At 42.8% G+C, this 15,423-nt stretch overlaps 1 protein-coding gene across 3 annotated transcripts in view; it reads left to right on the forward strand.

Moving 5' to 3' along the window:
* Positions 1–15,423, forward strand: part of KLHDC1 (kelch domain containing 1) — a 245,909-nt gene that overhangs the window by 165,766 nt on the left and 64,720 nt on the right. For all 3 annotated transcript variants that reach the window (XM_030214325.1, XM_030214326.1, XM_030214327.1), the window contains exons 9-10: positions 1,884–1,996; positions 7,583–7,655. In XM_030214325.1, coding sequence (XP_030070185.1) covers positions 1,884–1,996; positions 7,583–7,655 — 186 coding nt within the window. The remainder of the gene's footprint in view (positions 1–1,883; positions 1,997–7,582; positions 7,656–15,423) is intronic.

The raw sequence follows: 15,423 nt of genomic DNA on the forward strand, positions 1-15,423 counted from the left end.
ATTTGGAATTATTATGATGCAGACTGTATGATTCAGGCTGTCATGGTGATGAATTGCACAGTATGGAATCAATTAGAAGACCTCAGTCTCGGAGATATATGGATCTTTCTAATATTAATACATAATTTATATATTTTTTGAATGTTTTAATGTTTTGATTAAGTTGAAAAAATATTTTCTGACCTATGGTTGACAAATGCTGGTCCAACTTTTTGTTTATTGAAAGGCAGTTTTGTAATGAGGTCTTTTTTTTCTCCTCCACATTTTTCCCTTGTTGCTTCCCCCTGTTTAGAGTGTTTATAATTGCCTTGAGTGAATTAATATTCTTGAATATGTAGAATAATAGAGTCCAACACATAATAATTAGAGTAGTTATTATTGGGGTTTTTTGTGCTTTGTTACATCGCATCATTCTGGGCTGAGCTGGTGGATGAAAAGGAAGCAAAATTTTGATCTCACCTACTAATTTTCTTTCCTTAAATCCAACTGACCAGTACAGAATCCTGCTCTTGTTTAATTGTGCTTTAATTGTAATTTCTTCACAATTCAAGATAAGCTGGGGTACCAGAATGCCCTCTGGGTTGTTTTAGGTGCGTGATTCATTATTGTTGAGAACCCTGGATCTCCTCCTCCTCTCTTGAAGGTTTTATAGGAGGGAATTGTGGTCAATTTATTTTTATTTTATTTTTATTACATTTGTACCCCGTGCTTTCCCACTCATGGCAGGCTCAATGTGGCTTACATATTATATACAGGTACTTATTTGTACCTGGGGCAATGGAGGGTTAAGTGAGGGTTAAGTAATATGGAAGAGCAAGAGGCTACATAGTAATTTTTAAAGCGCAGGACTCACAGCTCTTTGTTTCTGTATCCATCTGCTGGCTGAGGGGCATAGCCCATTCATTCTGGTTTAATCTGGTTCTAGTTAAGGAAAGAAAATTAGCAGGTAAGACAAACATTTTCCTTCTTTCCCACATGTATTGTAACTATTGTCATCCTCACCAATTGCAGTAAACTATTAAAATTTGTAACAAAGTGGCCAATGCTAAATATAGTGGGAACACCAGGGGGTGTTTCTGCCCTGCTAGAGTTAACTGATGTAATGGTAATCCATAACCTTATGTGCTCTGTCACTGGAGGTGGGGAGGGCACTGTATATGTTCTTTAATACACTGAGGCCCCGATATTCAGACTGCAGTAGATAGCTGGGCTGTCTTCCACAGTCAGAGCTAAACCCAGATATTCAATGCTGGTCCGTTTCCGGTGACCAGTATTGAATAACTGGTTTAACTTTGGCTGGTCCACTTTTAACTGGCCACACTGATATTGAGTTCTGGCCCCTTAAAGTGAGACTGGCCAAAGTTATTCAACTTGGCCGCTCTCACTTTAAAAATCAGCAGATAGTCAGTTATATTGCCCTATATAACTGGTTATCTTTAAGCCACTAAGCAGTGATATTCAGTGCCGGATAGCTGGCTATCTGGCACTGAATATCGCCAGATAGCCACTTAAGTGCCGCTTTAGTGACCATTTTCGTTTGAATATTGAGTGGTGAATAGTTAACATGCCATTTTTTTTGTTTCATAACCCCTGCTGTAAAATCGTTTGTTAACTGACAGTTTTACTCCAGCTTATTATAATGGTCCCAAAATTCTTGTGCAAAGGCTTCCAGTGTAATAGTATCAGTGAAAAACAGTGTAGCAATGAGACAGTAGTTTAGTGATGGAAGATGTGTCTATTTCATCTTCAAGTCTTGCTTGGGTGATTCTTCCCTGAATAAAATCTTCCTGCTGTCCCCTTCCTTTTCTCACTTGATGAAATTATCCTCAGGAGCAGTCAGTTCTCGCACCAACTATTTTCCTTATTTTTCATGCACTGTTTAGGATCAATGTTAATGGTCAGAAACCCAAAGGTCGGTCGTGGCATACTTTGACTGCCATAGGAGATGATCAGCTTTTTCTTTTTGGTGGACTAAGCGCAGAGAGTGTACCTCTAAGTAAGTATCCCACTGTTACAGGGCAACTGAAAAAAAATGTAAGATTCAGTTAACCATTCTGCATGAAAAGATTTCTAAGATTTCTTGTCCAGATAGCCCAGAGCCTCAGTGGTGTCGTGATAGTGTTGTGATTTCAGCATGTGAAAATACAGAGGTCTATATTGGGGGAATACATATTTTAATCAGATTTAATGCTATATTTAGTTCCCTTATATATACCCCAGGTTTTACTATCCTTGCAACGGCTCTCCGTCATGTTCAGTCATTATTTCAGGCTGGCTCCATTGCGGTAATAAATCCTTTAGCTGTCTGTGGGGTTTTAAAGAAGTGCCATTTCTCTTGATGAAAAATTTTAAGAGTCGCAGGGTATACCAGCGCAAATTTCTTTTTTGCTTCTGCTAAGGTTTTACAGAGAGGATGAAATTCCCGTCTCTTTTCCTGGAGGTTATAAGAATAATCTTGGAAAATCTTCACCGGGTTTCCATTATAACACAACGTGTCTCTCTTCATTCGTGCCCCTCTCATTATTTCCATCTTATGTATAAAATTATGTATCTTTATAATTACCACTCTGGGCCTCTGGTTTTGTTTGGGCCTCCATCCTATTCGATGTGCTCGCTCTAGGCATAAAGTTTCTGTGCTATCAGAGAGCGCCATTTCTGTCGTCAGCCATTTTTCCAACACTGTTTGCAGCATGTGCTCTGGTACCGATTCTGGAATACCTACTATTCGAAGATTATCTCTTCTGGAGCGGTTTTCTAGTTCATCAAGTTGTTGTGCCTGTATTTGCACCAGCTTTCGCAGTTCTTCTAGCTGCGTAGATCTTCCGGCCCCCTCGTCTTCAATCGCCGAGACTCTATGTTCTAGCTCTCCAGTGCGTCTCGTAGTATCCTCCAGCCATGTTTTTACTGCGGTAAGTTGTTCCGAGAGGTGCTTTAGTTGGGGTTCTAAAGCTTCTTTAACTGCTGCTGTTAATTGAAGCAGTTGTTGTGCGGTAAAGGCAGGAGGTTCTGGTGCCGGTGTGGGGCTCGCCGCCATTTTCTGCTCTCCAGTTTTTGTTTTTTTCTCCCTCTTTCCTCGCGGTTTTCACCGGCATCGCCTCTTCTAATTTTATTACAAAGGGGTCCATACAACTGCGCCTCCACTCTTCTGCAATTTCTCCCAATTTCGCTCCTTATTTGCAAGTTTTCTGTGTCTGAGGGGTAGGGAAGGCTCAAGAGAGGAGCTACGAAGCGACTGCTCCCTTGAGCTCATCACGTGATCTCCCCTACATATTTTAATTAAATAAAATCTACAGTAGAGTTACTGTTGAACAAGATGATACGCTGCAACTGTGTAAAGGGGGTAAAGAGTCATGGATTTGATATACCACCTTTCTGGTCATTTAGGGCTCCTTTTTTGTGACTTAGTTGTGTTTGAAGCAGATCTAGACCCTGGACATTTTTTCTTTGTTCCATTATGGCAGAAAAAAGTCCAAATTTTGGGAATTCCCATATCCCACCCCCTACACATCCCCTTGTGATTTGGACGCACTGCATATGAACTGTGTAGAAAAACATCTTAAAAATGGGTTTTGAAAATAGCGATTTGGACATTCTGGCAAAAGAAAATGGCCATCTGCTGCTATTTGAAAATAATGGTGCCCCCACACCCCCCATTCACAGAGGAATATTAGATGTTAAATGTCAGTATGGAAAATAAGATGACAATGAATACATGCTTGGCTGACCTATCTGTTGAAATGCTGAATTGACAGCTTCAGCCCTTCTTAGTAAGTAATGTTCTTACCGAATGCAGGAAATTCTTATTAGACATAAACGTGTTTGGAAGAGAACAGGGAAATTAAAGCAATGTATGCCCTTATCCTGCATGACTGAGCATGCAGATGATGTATGAAATAATGTATGCTAGTTCTGTATTCTTATAAATTTTAGATATTTTACTGGAGCTACTAGCAGTGTTGGAATGTACTATAAATCCCCTGAACTTGCAGATGTAAGCGGAATATAATATAATGTAAGCAGAATATAACTTAGCCAATGATTTTTCAAAGTTTATGTCCCATGATTTGTGACGTAAACCTGTTGCCCAGTTAATTCATGACTTAATGCATTCTTGATAAAAGAACAGAAAACCTGAGGGATTTTGAGACATGTGGAGGGGCATAATCGAACGGAGCGTCCAAGTTTTCATGAGGGTGTCCTCGCAGGACGTCCCTGCAAAGGGGCGGGCAAACCCGTATTATCGAAACAAGATGGTCAGCCATCTTATGTTTCGATAATACAGTCGGGGACGCCCAATCTCCACTTTTAGGTCAACCTCAGAGATGGTCGTCCCTAGAGATGGTCGTTCCTGATTTTCGGCGATAATGGAAACCGAGGACACTCATCTCAGAAACAACCAAATTCAAGCCCTTTGGCCGTGGGAGGAGCCAGCATTCATAGTGCTGCACTGGTCCCCCTGACATGCCAGGACACCAACCGGGCACCCTAGGGGGCACTGCAATGGACTTCAGAAAAAGCTTCAGAAAATAGCTCCCTTATCTTGTGTGCTGAGTCCCCCAAAACCCACTCCCCACAACTGTACACCACTACCATAGCCCTTAGGGATGAAGGGGGGCACCTACATGTGGGTACAGTGGGTTTCTGGTGGGTTTTGGAGGGCTCACATTTACCACCACAAGTTTAACAGGTAGGGGGGGATGGGCCTGGGTCCACCTGCCTGAAGTGCACTGCAGTACCCACTAAAACTGCTCCAGGGATCTACATAGTGCTGTTATGGAGCTGGATATGGTATTTGAGGCTGGCATAGAGGATGGAAAAAATATTTTAACATTTTTTTTAGGGTGGGAGGGGGTTAGTGACCACTAGGGGAGTAGGGGGAAGTCATCCCCGATTTCCTCCGGTGGTCATCTGGTCATTTAGGGCACATTTTTGTGGCTTGGTCGTAAAAAAAAAAGGATCAAGTAAAGTCGGCCAAGTGTTCGTCAGGGACGCACTTCTTTTTTCCATTATTGGCTGAGGACGCCCATGTGTTAGGCACGCCCCAGTCCCGCCTTCGCTATGCCTCCGACGCCCCCGTGAACTTTGGTCGTCCCCGCGACGGAAAGCAGTTGAGGGCACCCAAAATTGGCTTTTGATTATGCTGATTTGGGCAACCTTGGGAGAAAGTCGCCCATCTCCCGATTTGTGTTGAAAGATGGGTGCCCTTCTCTTTCAAAAATGAGCCCATTAGTGAGCTCAATGTGTGAGACCTAAACTCTCTCCCAAAGATCTTTGAGATATATATATATATATATATATATATATATATATATATATATATATATCAAACATATAAACGGTGAGTGACCAAACTCACTCGCAAATGCGCAGTAGAGACCCTCTCTGTCCCGCCCCCGCGTCAATACATGATTACGGGGGCGGGACAGAGAGGTTCTCTACTGCGCAAGGGGAGGGACGAAACCGCCGTTGCTACCGCTTCCCCCCCCCCAATAGCGAAGCGAGGGCCCGGCCCGGGTAAAGGGGTGGCGGCGACTCCGGGGGGGCGTAGCGGTGACCTCTTAGGGGCAGCGGCGAGCTCAGTGGCGAGGAGAAGGGGCCTTTCAACCCCCCCCCCCCCGTCCTATACTAGCCCGTTTTTACGGGCTCAATGGCTAGTATATATATATATTTTTTTTTTTTTATTAGTAGTGTGTATGTGGATTTCTTTCCTTTGTCCTCCTAGAGATGGGAGTGCCAGGTATGTGACCTGACCAAATGGGGGTCACAAGCAATCACTTTGTGCCACTTTTTGGACGTTTTTCTATCTTGAAAATGAGCTCCTCTATGTCCTGCTGTCCTTGGAGAACGTCTGCACAGGTGAGTAACTTTGCTGTACAGTACAGGGCTCTTCTGTTCTTAGTTGCCCTGACTGAGAAATCATTGAAAATAAACCATTTAGCGTTGTTGAACTCCAAGTGGCACTTTCATTTGTATAGCCCCATCATTTTTTTCCATTATAGTTCAGTATCCTCATCAGTACCAGTCTAGGTCTCTTGTCATTTTCTCTGTGTGCTTCCATTTGCTGAACATGTTTCATTTTCAGCAGGATACATGCAGTATCTAGGCCCAGAGTCTCTGGGAGCTATTTTTCCACTATCTCCCAAAGCTCAGCTGTTTCTCTGATGGACAATTCAGAGCAATTTAACTCTGGGACTTTCATTCCAGATTCCTCCTCCCCAGAAATTTCTGACCACAGCTGCATGTAACCTGCAATGGGGTGTTCATGTAGATGGGCTTCACACACACAGGGTCACTGGTCTGCTGAGGAGACCCAGCTTCACATCAGTCTCCTGGAGCTGTAAGCAATTTGGAATGCTCAAAGGCTTTCAGAGATCAGCTTTTGAGCCAAATCATTCTAATCCAAACATACAATCAGGTTGCCATGTACTTTGCCAACAAGGGGGGGGGGGGGGGGGGGGAGACAGGATCCTACCCTTGTGTCAGAAGCAGTTGGGATGTGACAGTGGGCATCCAGTCATGGCATGGTGCTCAGAGCCACATACCTGGCAAGGAAAGACAGCAGTCTGGCAAACAGGCTGATGCAACCACATGAGCGATCTCTTTACATGGGTGTCATCAGAACAGGGCCACCGAGAGACAAAGCTGGACCCGGGGCAACCCCCCCCCCCCCCAGGCCCACCCCCGCCCACTTACTTGTCCTGCTCCTGTCACTGTGCGCGGCAAAATTCCCCAGGGCCACAGAGCATCCTTCCTTCCTTCCTGCCACGTCCAAAGAGGATGTTTCGATGTGGCAAGAAGGAAGGACTCTGCTTTGTGGTGCTGCCATGCACAGGAACAAGAAAGCAGTGCTAGCGCCGGGCAGGCCCCCCCTTGGATGCCGGGCACTAGGGAATTTTGCCCCCTCCCCTATCTACCTCCCTTCTCTGTGGCTCTGCGTCCGAAAGGTCTTCCGATAGTGGAGCACCCCTTCAGTAGACCTTTTTGCCATTCGTCTCAAGAACAAAGTCCCTCAGTACTGATTCAGACACAATAAGACTAGCATAGGATGCTTTTCTTCTGAATTGGAGGAAGGGAATTCTGTATGTGTATCCTCCCATTCCTTTAGTGGGGAAGACTCTGCTGAAACTCAAGCAGAACTGGAGCACCATGATTGTCATCGCACCCTACTAGCTTAGACAGATAATGGTTTCCTCTTCTTCTGGAGTTATTCTCCAATGAACTTTGGAGATTGGAGTGTTTTCCAACCCTCATCATCCAGATGCTGGTCACATATGGAGAGATGGGGCGGGGAAATGAGTATACTGGATTATGAGGAGGACTAGGGAGGGGAAGGGGAGATGCTGGATTATGGGGGGCTAAAGACTTGAGCCACCCCTTGGGTGGGGTGGTGGTGCACACGGCTAAAGGTTCACCTAGGGCATCAGATACCCTTGGGCTGGTCTTTAGACAGGAAATTGCTTGCTGAATAATGTTTTTTCAAGAGCAACTCTTAATATTTAGGTGTAATTTTCTTTAAGTCCATAGGAGAGAAAGATGGAAAGAAAATGTGAGTAAATCACTAATATTTTTTCCATTTTCACAGGTGATGGCTGGATTTATAGCATCACAACAAATGAGTGGAAGCAACTCCCACATCTTCCAAAGGATAGGCCCAGGTACAAATAAGTCATTACGTAATGAAAAGGAAAATAAAAAAAGTACAAGCCTTAGAAAAATCTGCTCTGTACTATTCAATTATAAGAAAAATTAAAATATGTATGATCTGACCAGTATTATGGTAGTTGTGGGAAAATTTTAAATTTAAGATATCTTCCTTAGAAAAAACTAATCTGCCATTAAATGAGCAGCAAACATAATGTATCTTAACAATATATTTGTACAAACGTACAAGATCTGAGAAATGCTAAGAAGAATGGAAAGGTGTACTCCATGAAGTACTCAAAATTTCCAAAGGTGTGCTTTAAGTTCAAATTTCTAGAATGTCTATACGTATGAGATGTGGGGAGGATGTGTTTATGCATGTGAGTCTCAGAGAGGCAAGAGTTCTCCAAGGACAAGCAGGCCAATAGTATTCTCACAGTTGGGCAACATCATCCGATGGCGCTTGGTGTAGACGCTGACTAGCGAGAAGTTTGTAGAAGTTTCTAGCAGTATGCACTGGTGCCTTCCTGCCCAACGAATGAGCGTGGGTCCCTCAGTCTTCATTTTTCCACGGAGCAGGGAGGGCATGTCTTTGCAGTCTCCCCTCAGTGCTTTTTTCTCTGCTTTTGCAGTTCCTTCACATTTGGGTATTTTTCCTCATTTTTGTTTTTAATTTCACTTTTTGTTCTTTTCACTCTCAGTTCTTAGTGTTTTCGGCATTTTAGATTTTCTTTCTTTTTCGCAGCTCAATAGGCCCACTTTGGCCTGAGCACCAACTTCAATTTGGGCTCTGCCCCTTTTCGTAGTCCAGAATTGAGGAATTTAATTTGGCTGCAATTCTTTTCTGGATGTCCAAGAAGACCCCCACTGGCTTCAAACAGTGCACCCAATGTAATCAAGTGATCTTGGTGCACCAGGTGCCTTGGACCTAACCATAACCCTAACTCTTATTCTCTCTGTTTAAAAATGCAGCTGAGGACACAGAGGGCGCATCAGGTCCAAAAGGAGAGACATTTTGGCTCCTCAAAGACCAGTCTAATGACATTGGCACCAGAACCATTGACTTTGATGGCTACTAAGACTTCAACAACCACTGGGAAGGAACCAGCATCAAGGAGATGTCCACATCTCTCAACATCGGGTGCTGAAGGTAGGCCCCGGGACCGGTCAGCATTGGACTTGACACCGAGAGCATGTACTGGTTCAACATCATCCTCGTCAGCACTAAAGGATCTCAATGCTGAGCGTTGGTGGAAACCCAAGGAGCATAAGAATCAGTTCTCTAGACTTAAGGGCCCTGAGCAAATTCCTGGTCATAGAAAGTTCAGGATGATTTCCCTGGGCATCCTTCTCCCTATGATTCAGGAACAAGATTGACTATGCTCTCTGGACTTAAAGGATGCCTGTACCCACACTTCAATACTTCCAAGTCACAGGAAGTATCCCAGATTTCAAATAGGGAAACACCACTACCAGTACTGCATTCTGCCATTTGGCCTCATGTCAGCTCCCAGGATGTTCACCAAATGTCTAGCGGTAGTAGCAGCATATTTATGCATACTGGGAGTATATGTGTTTCCCTATCTGGATGATTGGCTGGTCAAGAGCACATTGCAGGAAGGAGTGGCAAAGTCAGTGCACCCAATTATTCGGCCGTTAGAGCTGCTAGGATTTGTGATAAACTACCCCAAGTCCCACCTACTCCCGGTTCAGTGATTGGAGTACATAGGAGCCCTGCTAGATACATTGCATGCTTGGGCTTTCCATCCTCAGACGAGAGCAGAGACTTTGATAACTCTCATCTCGCAGGTCTGAAGCAGTAAGCAAGGCACGGCTCGGCAAATGTTGAGATTAATGGGCTACATGGCTTTGACAGAGCATGTCACTCCCATGGCACATCTCCATTTGAGAGAAGCCCAGTGGACTCTAGCTTCCTAATGGTCTCAGGTGGCTGGGAACCTAGTGGATGTCATCCATATTCCTCCAGAGTTGACTCCTGCTCTTCTCCGGTGAACAACTGGGACAAATTTGACTTTTGGACTACCATTCCAAATTCCACCACCTCAGAAGATGTTAACAACGGATGCATCCAACTTGGGATGGGGAGCTCATGTAAATGAGCTTCACATCCAGGGATCTTGGTCTGCTCAGGAAAGAACTTACCATATCAACTTATTCAAGCTCAGGGCCATGGCTTTCAAGGCTTTCAGAGATTGGCAACAAAACCAAGTTATTCTCATTCAAATGGACAACCAGGTTGCAGTGTTCTGTGTGAACAAGCAAGGGAATATGAGATCCTACCTCTTATTTCAGGAGGCAGTGGGGATGTGGCAGTGGGCTCGTACTTCATGGAATGGTCCTTTGAGCCATGTACATGGCAGGCAAGGAGAACAGTGTAGCGGCTAGACTGAGCAGGGTTTTGCAACCACATGAGTGGTCTCTCAACAAAGGCATAGCCTGCAAGATCATTCGAGATTGGGACACTCCCTCAGTGGATCTTTATGCCACTCATCTCAACACCAAAGGCCCCAGTTCTGTTCCAGGATCAGATCACATGGCAGGCCAGCATCAGATGCCTTTCTCCTACATTGGGGGGAGGGTCTTCTGTATGCATATCCTCCAATATATCTCATAGAGAAGACTCTGCATCTTGCTGGCTTCCAGAAAAGACTCCTCTAAGAGGTGTTACTCTTTTAAGTGGAGAAGGTTTGCTGTCTGGTTTGAGGGCAAGCCCTTAGATCCCCTCACTTGCCCTACACAAAAACTGCTTGAATACCACCGGCACCTCTCTGAGTCTGGTTTAAAAAATCAACTCCGTAAGGGTTTATCTCGGTGCAATAAGTGTTTATCATTAGTGTGTATGAGGTAAGCCCATCTCTGTACAACCTCTAGTTGTTCGCTTCATGAGAGGTTTCCTGTTGACAAAGCCCCCCATCTAACTTCCCACCATGTCATGGGATCTCCATGTTGTCCTCTCCCAGCTGATGAAAAAAACTCCTTTTGATTCACTTGATTCCTGTCATCTGAAGTGTTTGACTTGGAAAGTTGTGTTTTTGGTGGTGGTCACTTCAGCTTGCAGAGTCGGTGAACTTCAGATCCTAGTAGCAGACCCACCTTACACCAAGTTTCATCACAATAGAGTAGTTCTTCGCATGCACCCTAAGTTCCTTTTTAAGGTAGTGTCGGAGTTCCATCTTAATCAGTCAATCATTCTACCAGCATTTTTCCCGAAACCACATGCCCATCCTGGCAAAAGTGTACTGCATATCTTAGATTGCAAGCAAGCCTTAGCCGTCTATCTGAAGCGGACTAAAGCCCATAGACAGTCCACCCAGCTTTTTGTTTCTTCTGACCCAAACTGGATTGGGGTAGCCATCAGCAAATGCACAATTTCTAATTGGCTAGCAGATTTCATCTTCTTTACTTATGCCCAGGCTGGACTGAGTCTAGAGGCCATGTCAAGGCTCATAGTGTTAGAGCCATGGCTACGTCAGTAGCCCACAAGGTCAGTCTTCATAGAGGAGATCTGCAAAGCTATGATGTGGTCTTCTGTCCATACATTCACATTTCATTACTGCCTTGAGGAGGATAGCTGACATGATGACCAGTTTGGTCAGACAATTCTGTAGAATTTGTTCAGTGTCTAGAATCCAACTCCAACCCCCAGACCCAGTTTTGTTCTATTCCGGGCTTCACCTCCACAACTAGAATGTTTATAGTTTTCAGGTTGATTGACTTCAAGGCCTCAATGTTTTGAGTCCCTATTGTCCTAAAGTTGTTTTCGGTGAGCCTGGTAGCTAGGGATTTCCAACTGTGAGAATACTATTAGCCTGCTTGTCCTTGGAGAAAGTGAAGTTACTTATTTGTAGCAGGTGTTTTCTGAGGATAGGAAGCCAGGAATTCTCACAAACCCTCCCACCTCCCCTTGGAGTTGAATTCTTTAGCTATATAACATGACTGAGGGACCTACGTTCGTGTGTCAGGCGGGAATGCACCAGTGCACACACGGTGGGATGCTGCCAGAAACTTCTACAGAATTCTCGCTAGTCAGCATCCATACCAGTCTCCATTGGATGATGTCACCCAACTGTGAGAATACTTGGCCTGCAGTCCTCGGAGAACATCTGATACAGATGAGGAATTTTACTTTTTGGGTGTTTCTTTGTATAAGTGGGAGCCTTGTTTGATCATGTAACACAGAGGCAAGAGTTGGCGGTGGTTGTGCATCAGGGTGAAAGAGAGAAAAGATATTTATGTTTGAGTGAGTGAGTGTGTGAGTGCATACTAAAATTGAGACTTAGTTTATGTGCATGTAAATATTTTAGAGACTGAATTTGTGTGGGTGTATTGGTATTCTTTGGTGTGTTTGTGTGTGTGTGTGTGTGTGTGTGTGTGTGTGTGTGTGTGTGTGTGTGTGTGTGTGTGTGTGTGTGTGTGTGTGTGTGTGTGTGTGTGTGAAATAGGAGATGTCTATGTGTGTGTATGTAAGAAAGAGAGAAGGGACAGTAAGTATTTGAGAAATGGAGAATGGATGTGTATATCCTTTTTCAATATACATGCGTAAATTTTGCAACATAAGACCAATATCCTTTTAAGCCAGCTAGCTGCATCTGATATAGTCAATATACACACATATTGTTCCTATTCCATAGACATCAATGTCGAAAGTTATGCAGATAATTTGAAAAAAGGATATGGATGGAAATCAATGTTTACATAACAATGCCTAAAAAGTAGAAGTTGTGTTTGGCATTATTGGCAATCACAAGTAATGTGATTCCATGATAGCGCATTTTAAATGGAGATAAGAGAGAAATAGCTTTCCAGCATGTACATTGAAGTTTAAATATAATGCAGTGCTTTGTGATCTTTTCCTGCAGAGAAGTAGTTAATCAGGCTGATTTTAATACAGAGATGCAGAGAGGTCCACATCTTTAACCTAGGACGCCCTTCAGTTACAGAACAAGTGATTGCTTTGATCCCTGCAATTGTTATTTTTGATATATTTTACTTTCATTTCATGAAAATGCTGAGGCTATGTAATCAGAATAATGTGTGTCAGAAGCTCCATGCTTTAAAACATTGTTTAAATAAGATAATTTCTGTAAAGGTAAATTTGAATTTTCACATTAAGATGATGTCATAATCATTGTTCTGATCATAGAATTTCTTTCAAGCACATAAATGGGTGAGTTGTACTTTAAGGTCCTGTTCTCAGAAATCTTTTATTAATCCTTTAAAAAATATGTAAGTTAAAAATATGTTTCCTAATTTTATCCTTGTTTTCTACTGTCACAAAAAGTTACTGGCAGCTTTTGTGTTCTGCCTGAACTTTTATGCTTTGGTTATGATTTTCTGATTTTAAACTTTATAAAGGATGTATCTACTGTTACCCAAAAGCCTGGGAATGTCATAACTAAAACTATTAGTCTACAAAATTCAGAGATATATCAAAAAATTACATACAGCTTGAAATCTCCACAGGAGGGAGCTGAATATCGCCTGAAAATAACTGCAAGACAATGTATATGAACACTTTTTTTTTGTACAAAATTATGATTAATGAAAAGGGGTTTGAATCCAGTCTAACCATTGCCCCTCAACAGGGTAGCTGTTGGGGGACACCAGTTGGAGCTTTGGTAGCCCTAGTCCCAGATCCTAGCATCACTTCAGGTTTCTCAGGAGCATTAGATGCACATGAGCAGCAGTGGCCCTTGCCTAGAGCTAGAAGATTCAGTGCCCACCAAATCTTGCTTTTCCATATTTTGGAGGCAAGGGGCTGCTAGGACTGAATCACATTAGACCCACTCATGGTCAGCCTTATCCCTATAACATAGTTCTCGTTCCTTGTCGTCAGCACCAGCCCAGTTCAGGACTTATGGGTTTGCACCCATCTACCAGTAGGTGGAGATAGAGAGTATAGAATTGTGCTGTGCCTTAATAGGAGCCTATGCAGCTCAAACAATTCAGTATTCTCCAATAGAAGCTTCTTGGTTGATCATTTGGTTGGAGTTGAGAGCAATAAGCAAGGCCCTCCTAGTGTTTGCAGAGTTTCCTCCCTGGCCAGTGATAAGCAGGGTTCTACATTGAACCACAATACATCAGTTCTGGTACTATTTATTGCTCCACATTGGCCCAGAAGACCATAGTTTCCAGACGATGTCCAACTTCAAATGGATCAACCTACTTCCTCACAGCAAGGAGTATTGCATCAGGGTTCAATTCTTATGAAAGATTCCACCTGCGGCTTGGCTATTGAGAGATCAAGATTGAGTAAAAGCTGTTTTCAGGAAGTTATTTCTACTCTTCTTCAGGCAAGAAATAGTTCTTTTATCAGCAGTCTATGCAAAAGCATGGCAAACATTTGAAGGATGGTGTATGCAGAGATCTTTATTCCCCTTTATTCATCAATAGCTAATATCTTAGCAAATTTACAAGGTCTTAAAAAGAGTCTAGCCCTGGATTCCTTAAGCATCCAGGTAGTTGCCTTATCCTGTTTTGGAGATAAGCATGAGAATAGTTCCTTTGTAGGTCACAATTTTAGGTGTGTGTTTCTCAAGCATGTTAGTTGTCTTTGTCCTTCTTATTGTTCAATTTATCCAGACTGGAATTTGAATCTAGTTTAAAATCCCTTCAGCAGGAACCGTTTGAGCCCTTAAAAAGAGCCATTCTTAAGGACTTTACATTGAAAACCCGTCTTTCTTTGGCTAGATGAATGTTGGAGCTTTAGGCTTTTTCCTGTACAGATCCATTTCTTCAGTTTACTGAGGAGGGAGTTTCTATTTGTCCAGTTCCATCCTTCCTTCCAAAGGTTGTTTCATGTTAGTCAGTCTCTCCATCTTCCATCTTTTCGTAGAGAGAATTATTCCTCAGAATTTTTCTCCTTGCGTCTCTTAGATGTTAAGAGAGTTCTGTTTTGCTACTAAGAATTAACTAATGAGTTCCGTAAATCGAACTTATTTTGTTTGTCTTGTTTGCTAAGTCCAAAATAGGTGAAGCAGCTTTTAAAAGCTACTATTTCTCGCTGGTTGAAAGATATTTCTTCAGCCTATGTTTTGGCAGGTAAACAATCCTCTGCAGTCGTGAAAGTACACTTGATTAGGGGTGAAGCTTCTTTGTGTAATACAGTATCTCCTCTGAATAGTTGTAAAGCAGCAACTTGGTCTTCCCTTCATATCTTTGCAAAACATTATCACTTGGATGTTGCAGCATAGGAAGAATTTGTTTTTGGATCTTAATTCCGTATGAGGTGACTGATTCCCTCCCAACTTGAGGACTGCTTTTTTGCATCCCACAAGTCCTAGACTCATCTAGTGTTGACAAGGAAGGAGAAATTAGATCTTACTTGCTAATTTTAATTCCTTTAGTCACACCAGATGAGTCCAGCTACCTGGCTTTTTTTTGTCTGTGTGTATATTTAATGCAGAGTTTTGGTACCATTTTCTCTTGGTACCATTGTTTCTCTTGTTCAGCAACTGGATTTTATTGAAAGTAGTCTATAAGCGCTGATATTAGATTAGATTAAATGAAACAGAAGAATGTTGTATTGAATTTTTTAAAGGTTTTTTTGCTTTCTATTCTTTCACATCTTTTTTTTTTTTTTTTACTGCTTTGATGTCTAATACTGAATTGTTTGAGGTTCACGGGTTCCTGTTAAAGCGCATCACAATTCTGTAGTCTGTATCTCCATCTGCTGGTAGATTTGTACCCACAAGTCTTGGACTTGGCTGGCGCAATTTAAAAAAAAGGAAAATTAGTAGTTAAGATCTAATTTCTCCTTTG

This window comes from Microcaecilia unicolor, chromosome 9 (assembly GCF_901765095.1).
Source record: "Microcaecilia unicolor chromosome 9, aMicUni1.1, whole genome shotgun sequence".
In the NCBI taxonomy this organism is placed as follows: domain Eukaryota; kingdom Metazoa; phylum Chordata; class Amphibia; order Gymnophiona; family Siphonopidae; genus Microcaecilia; species Microcaecilia unicolor.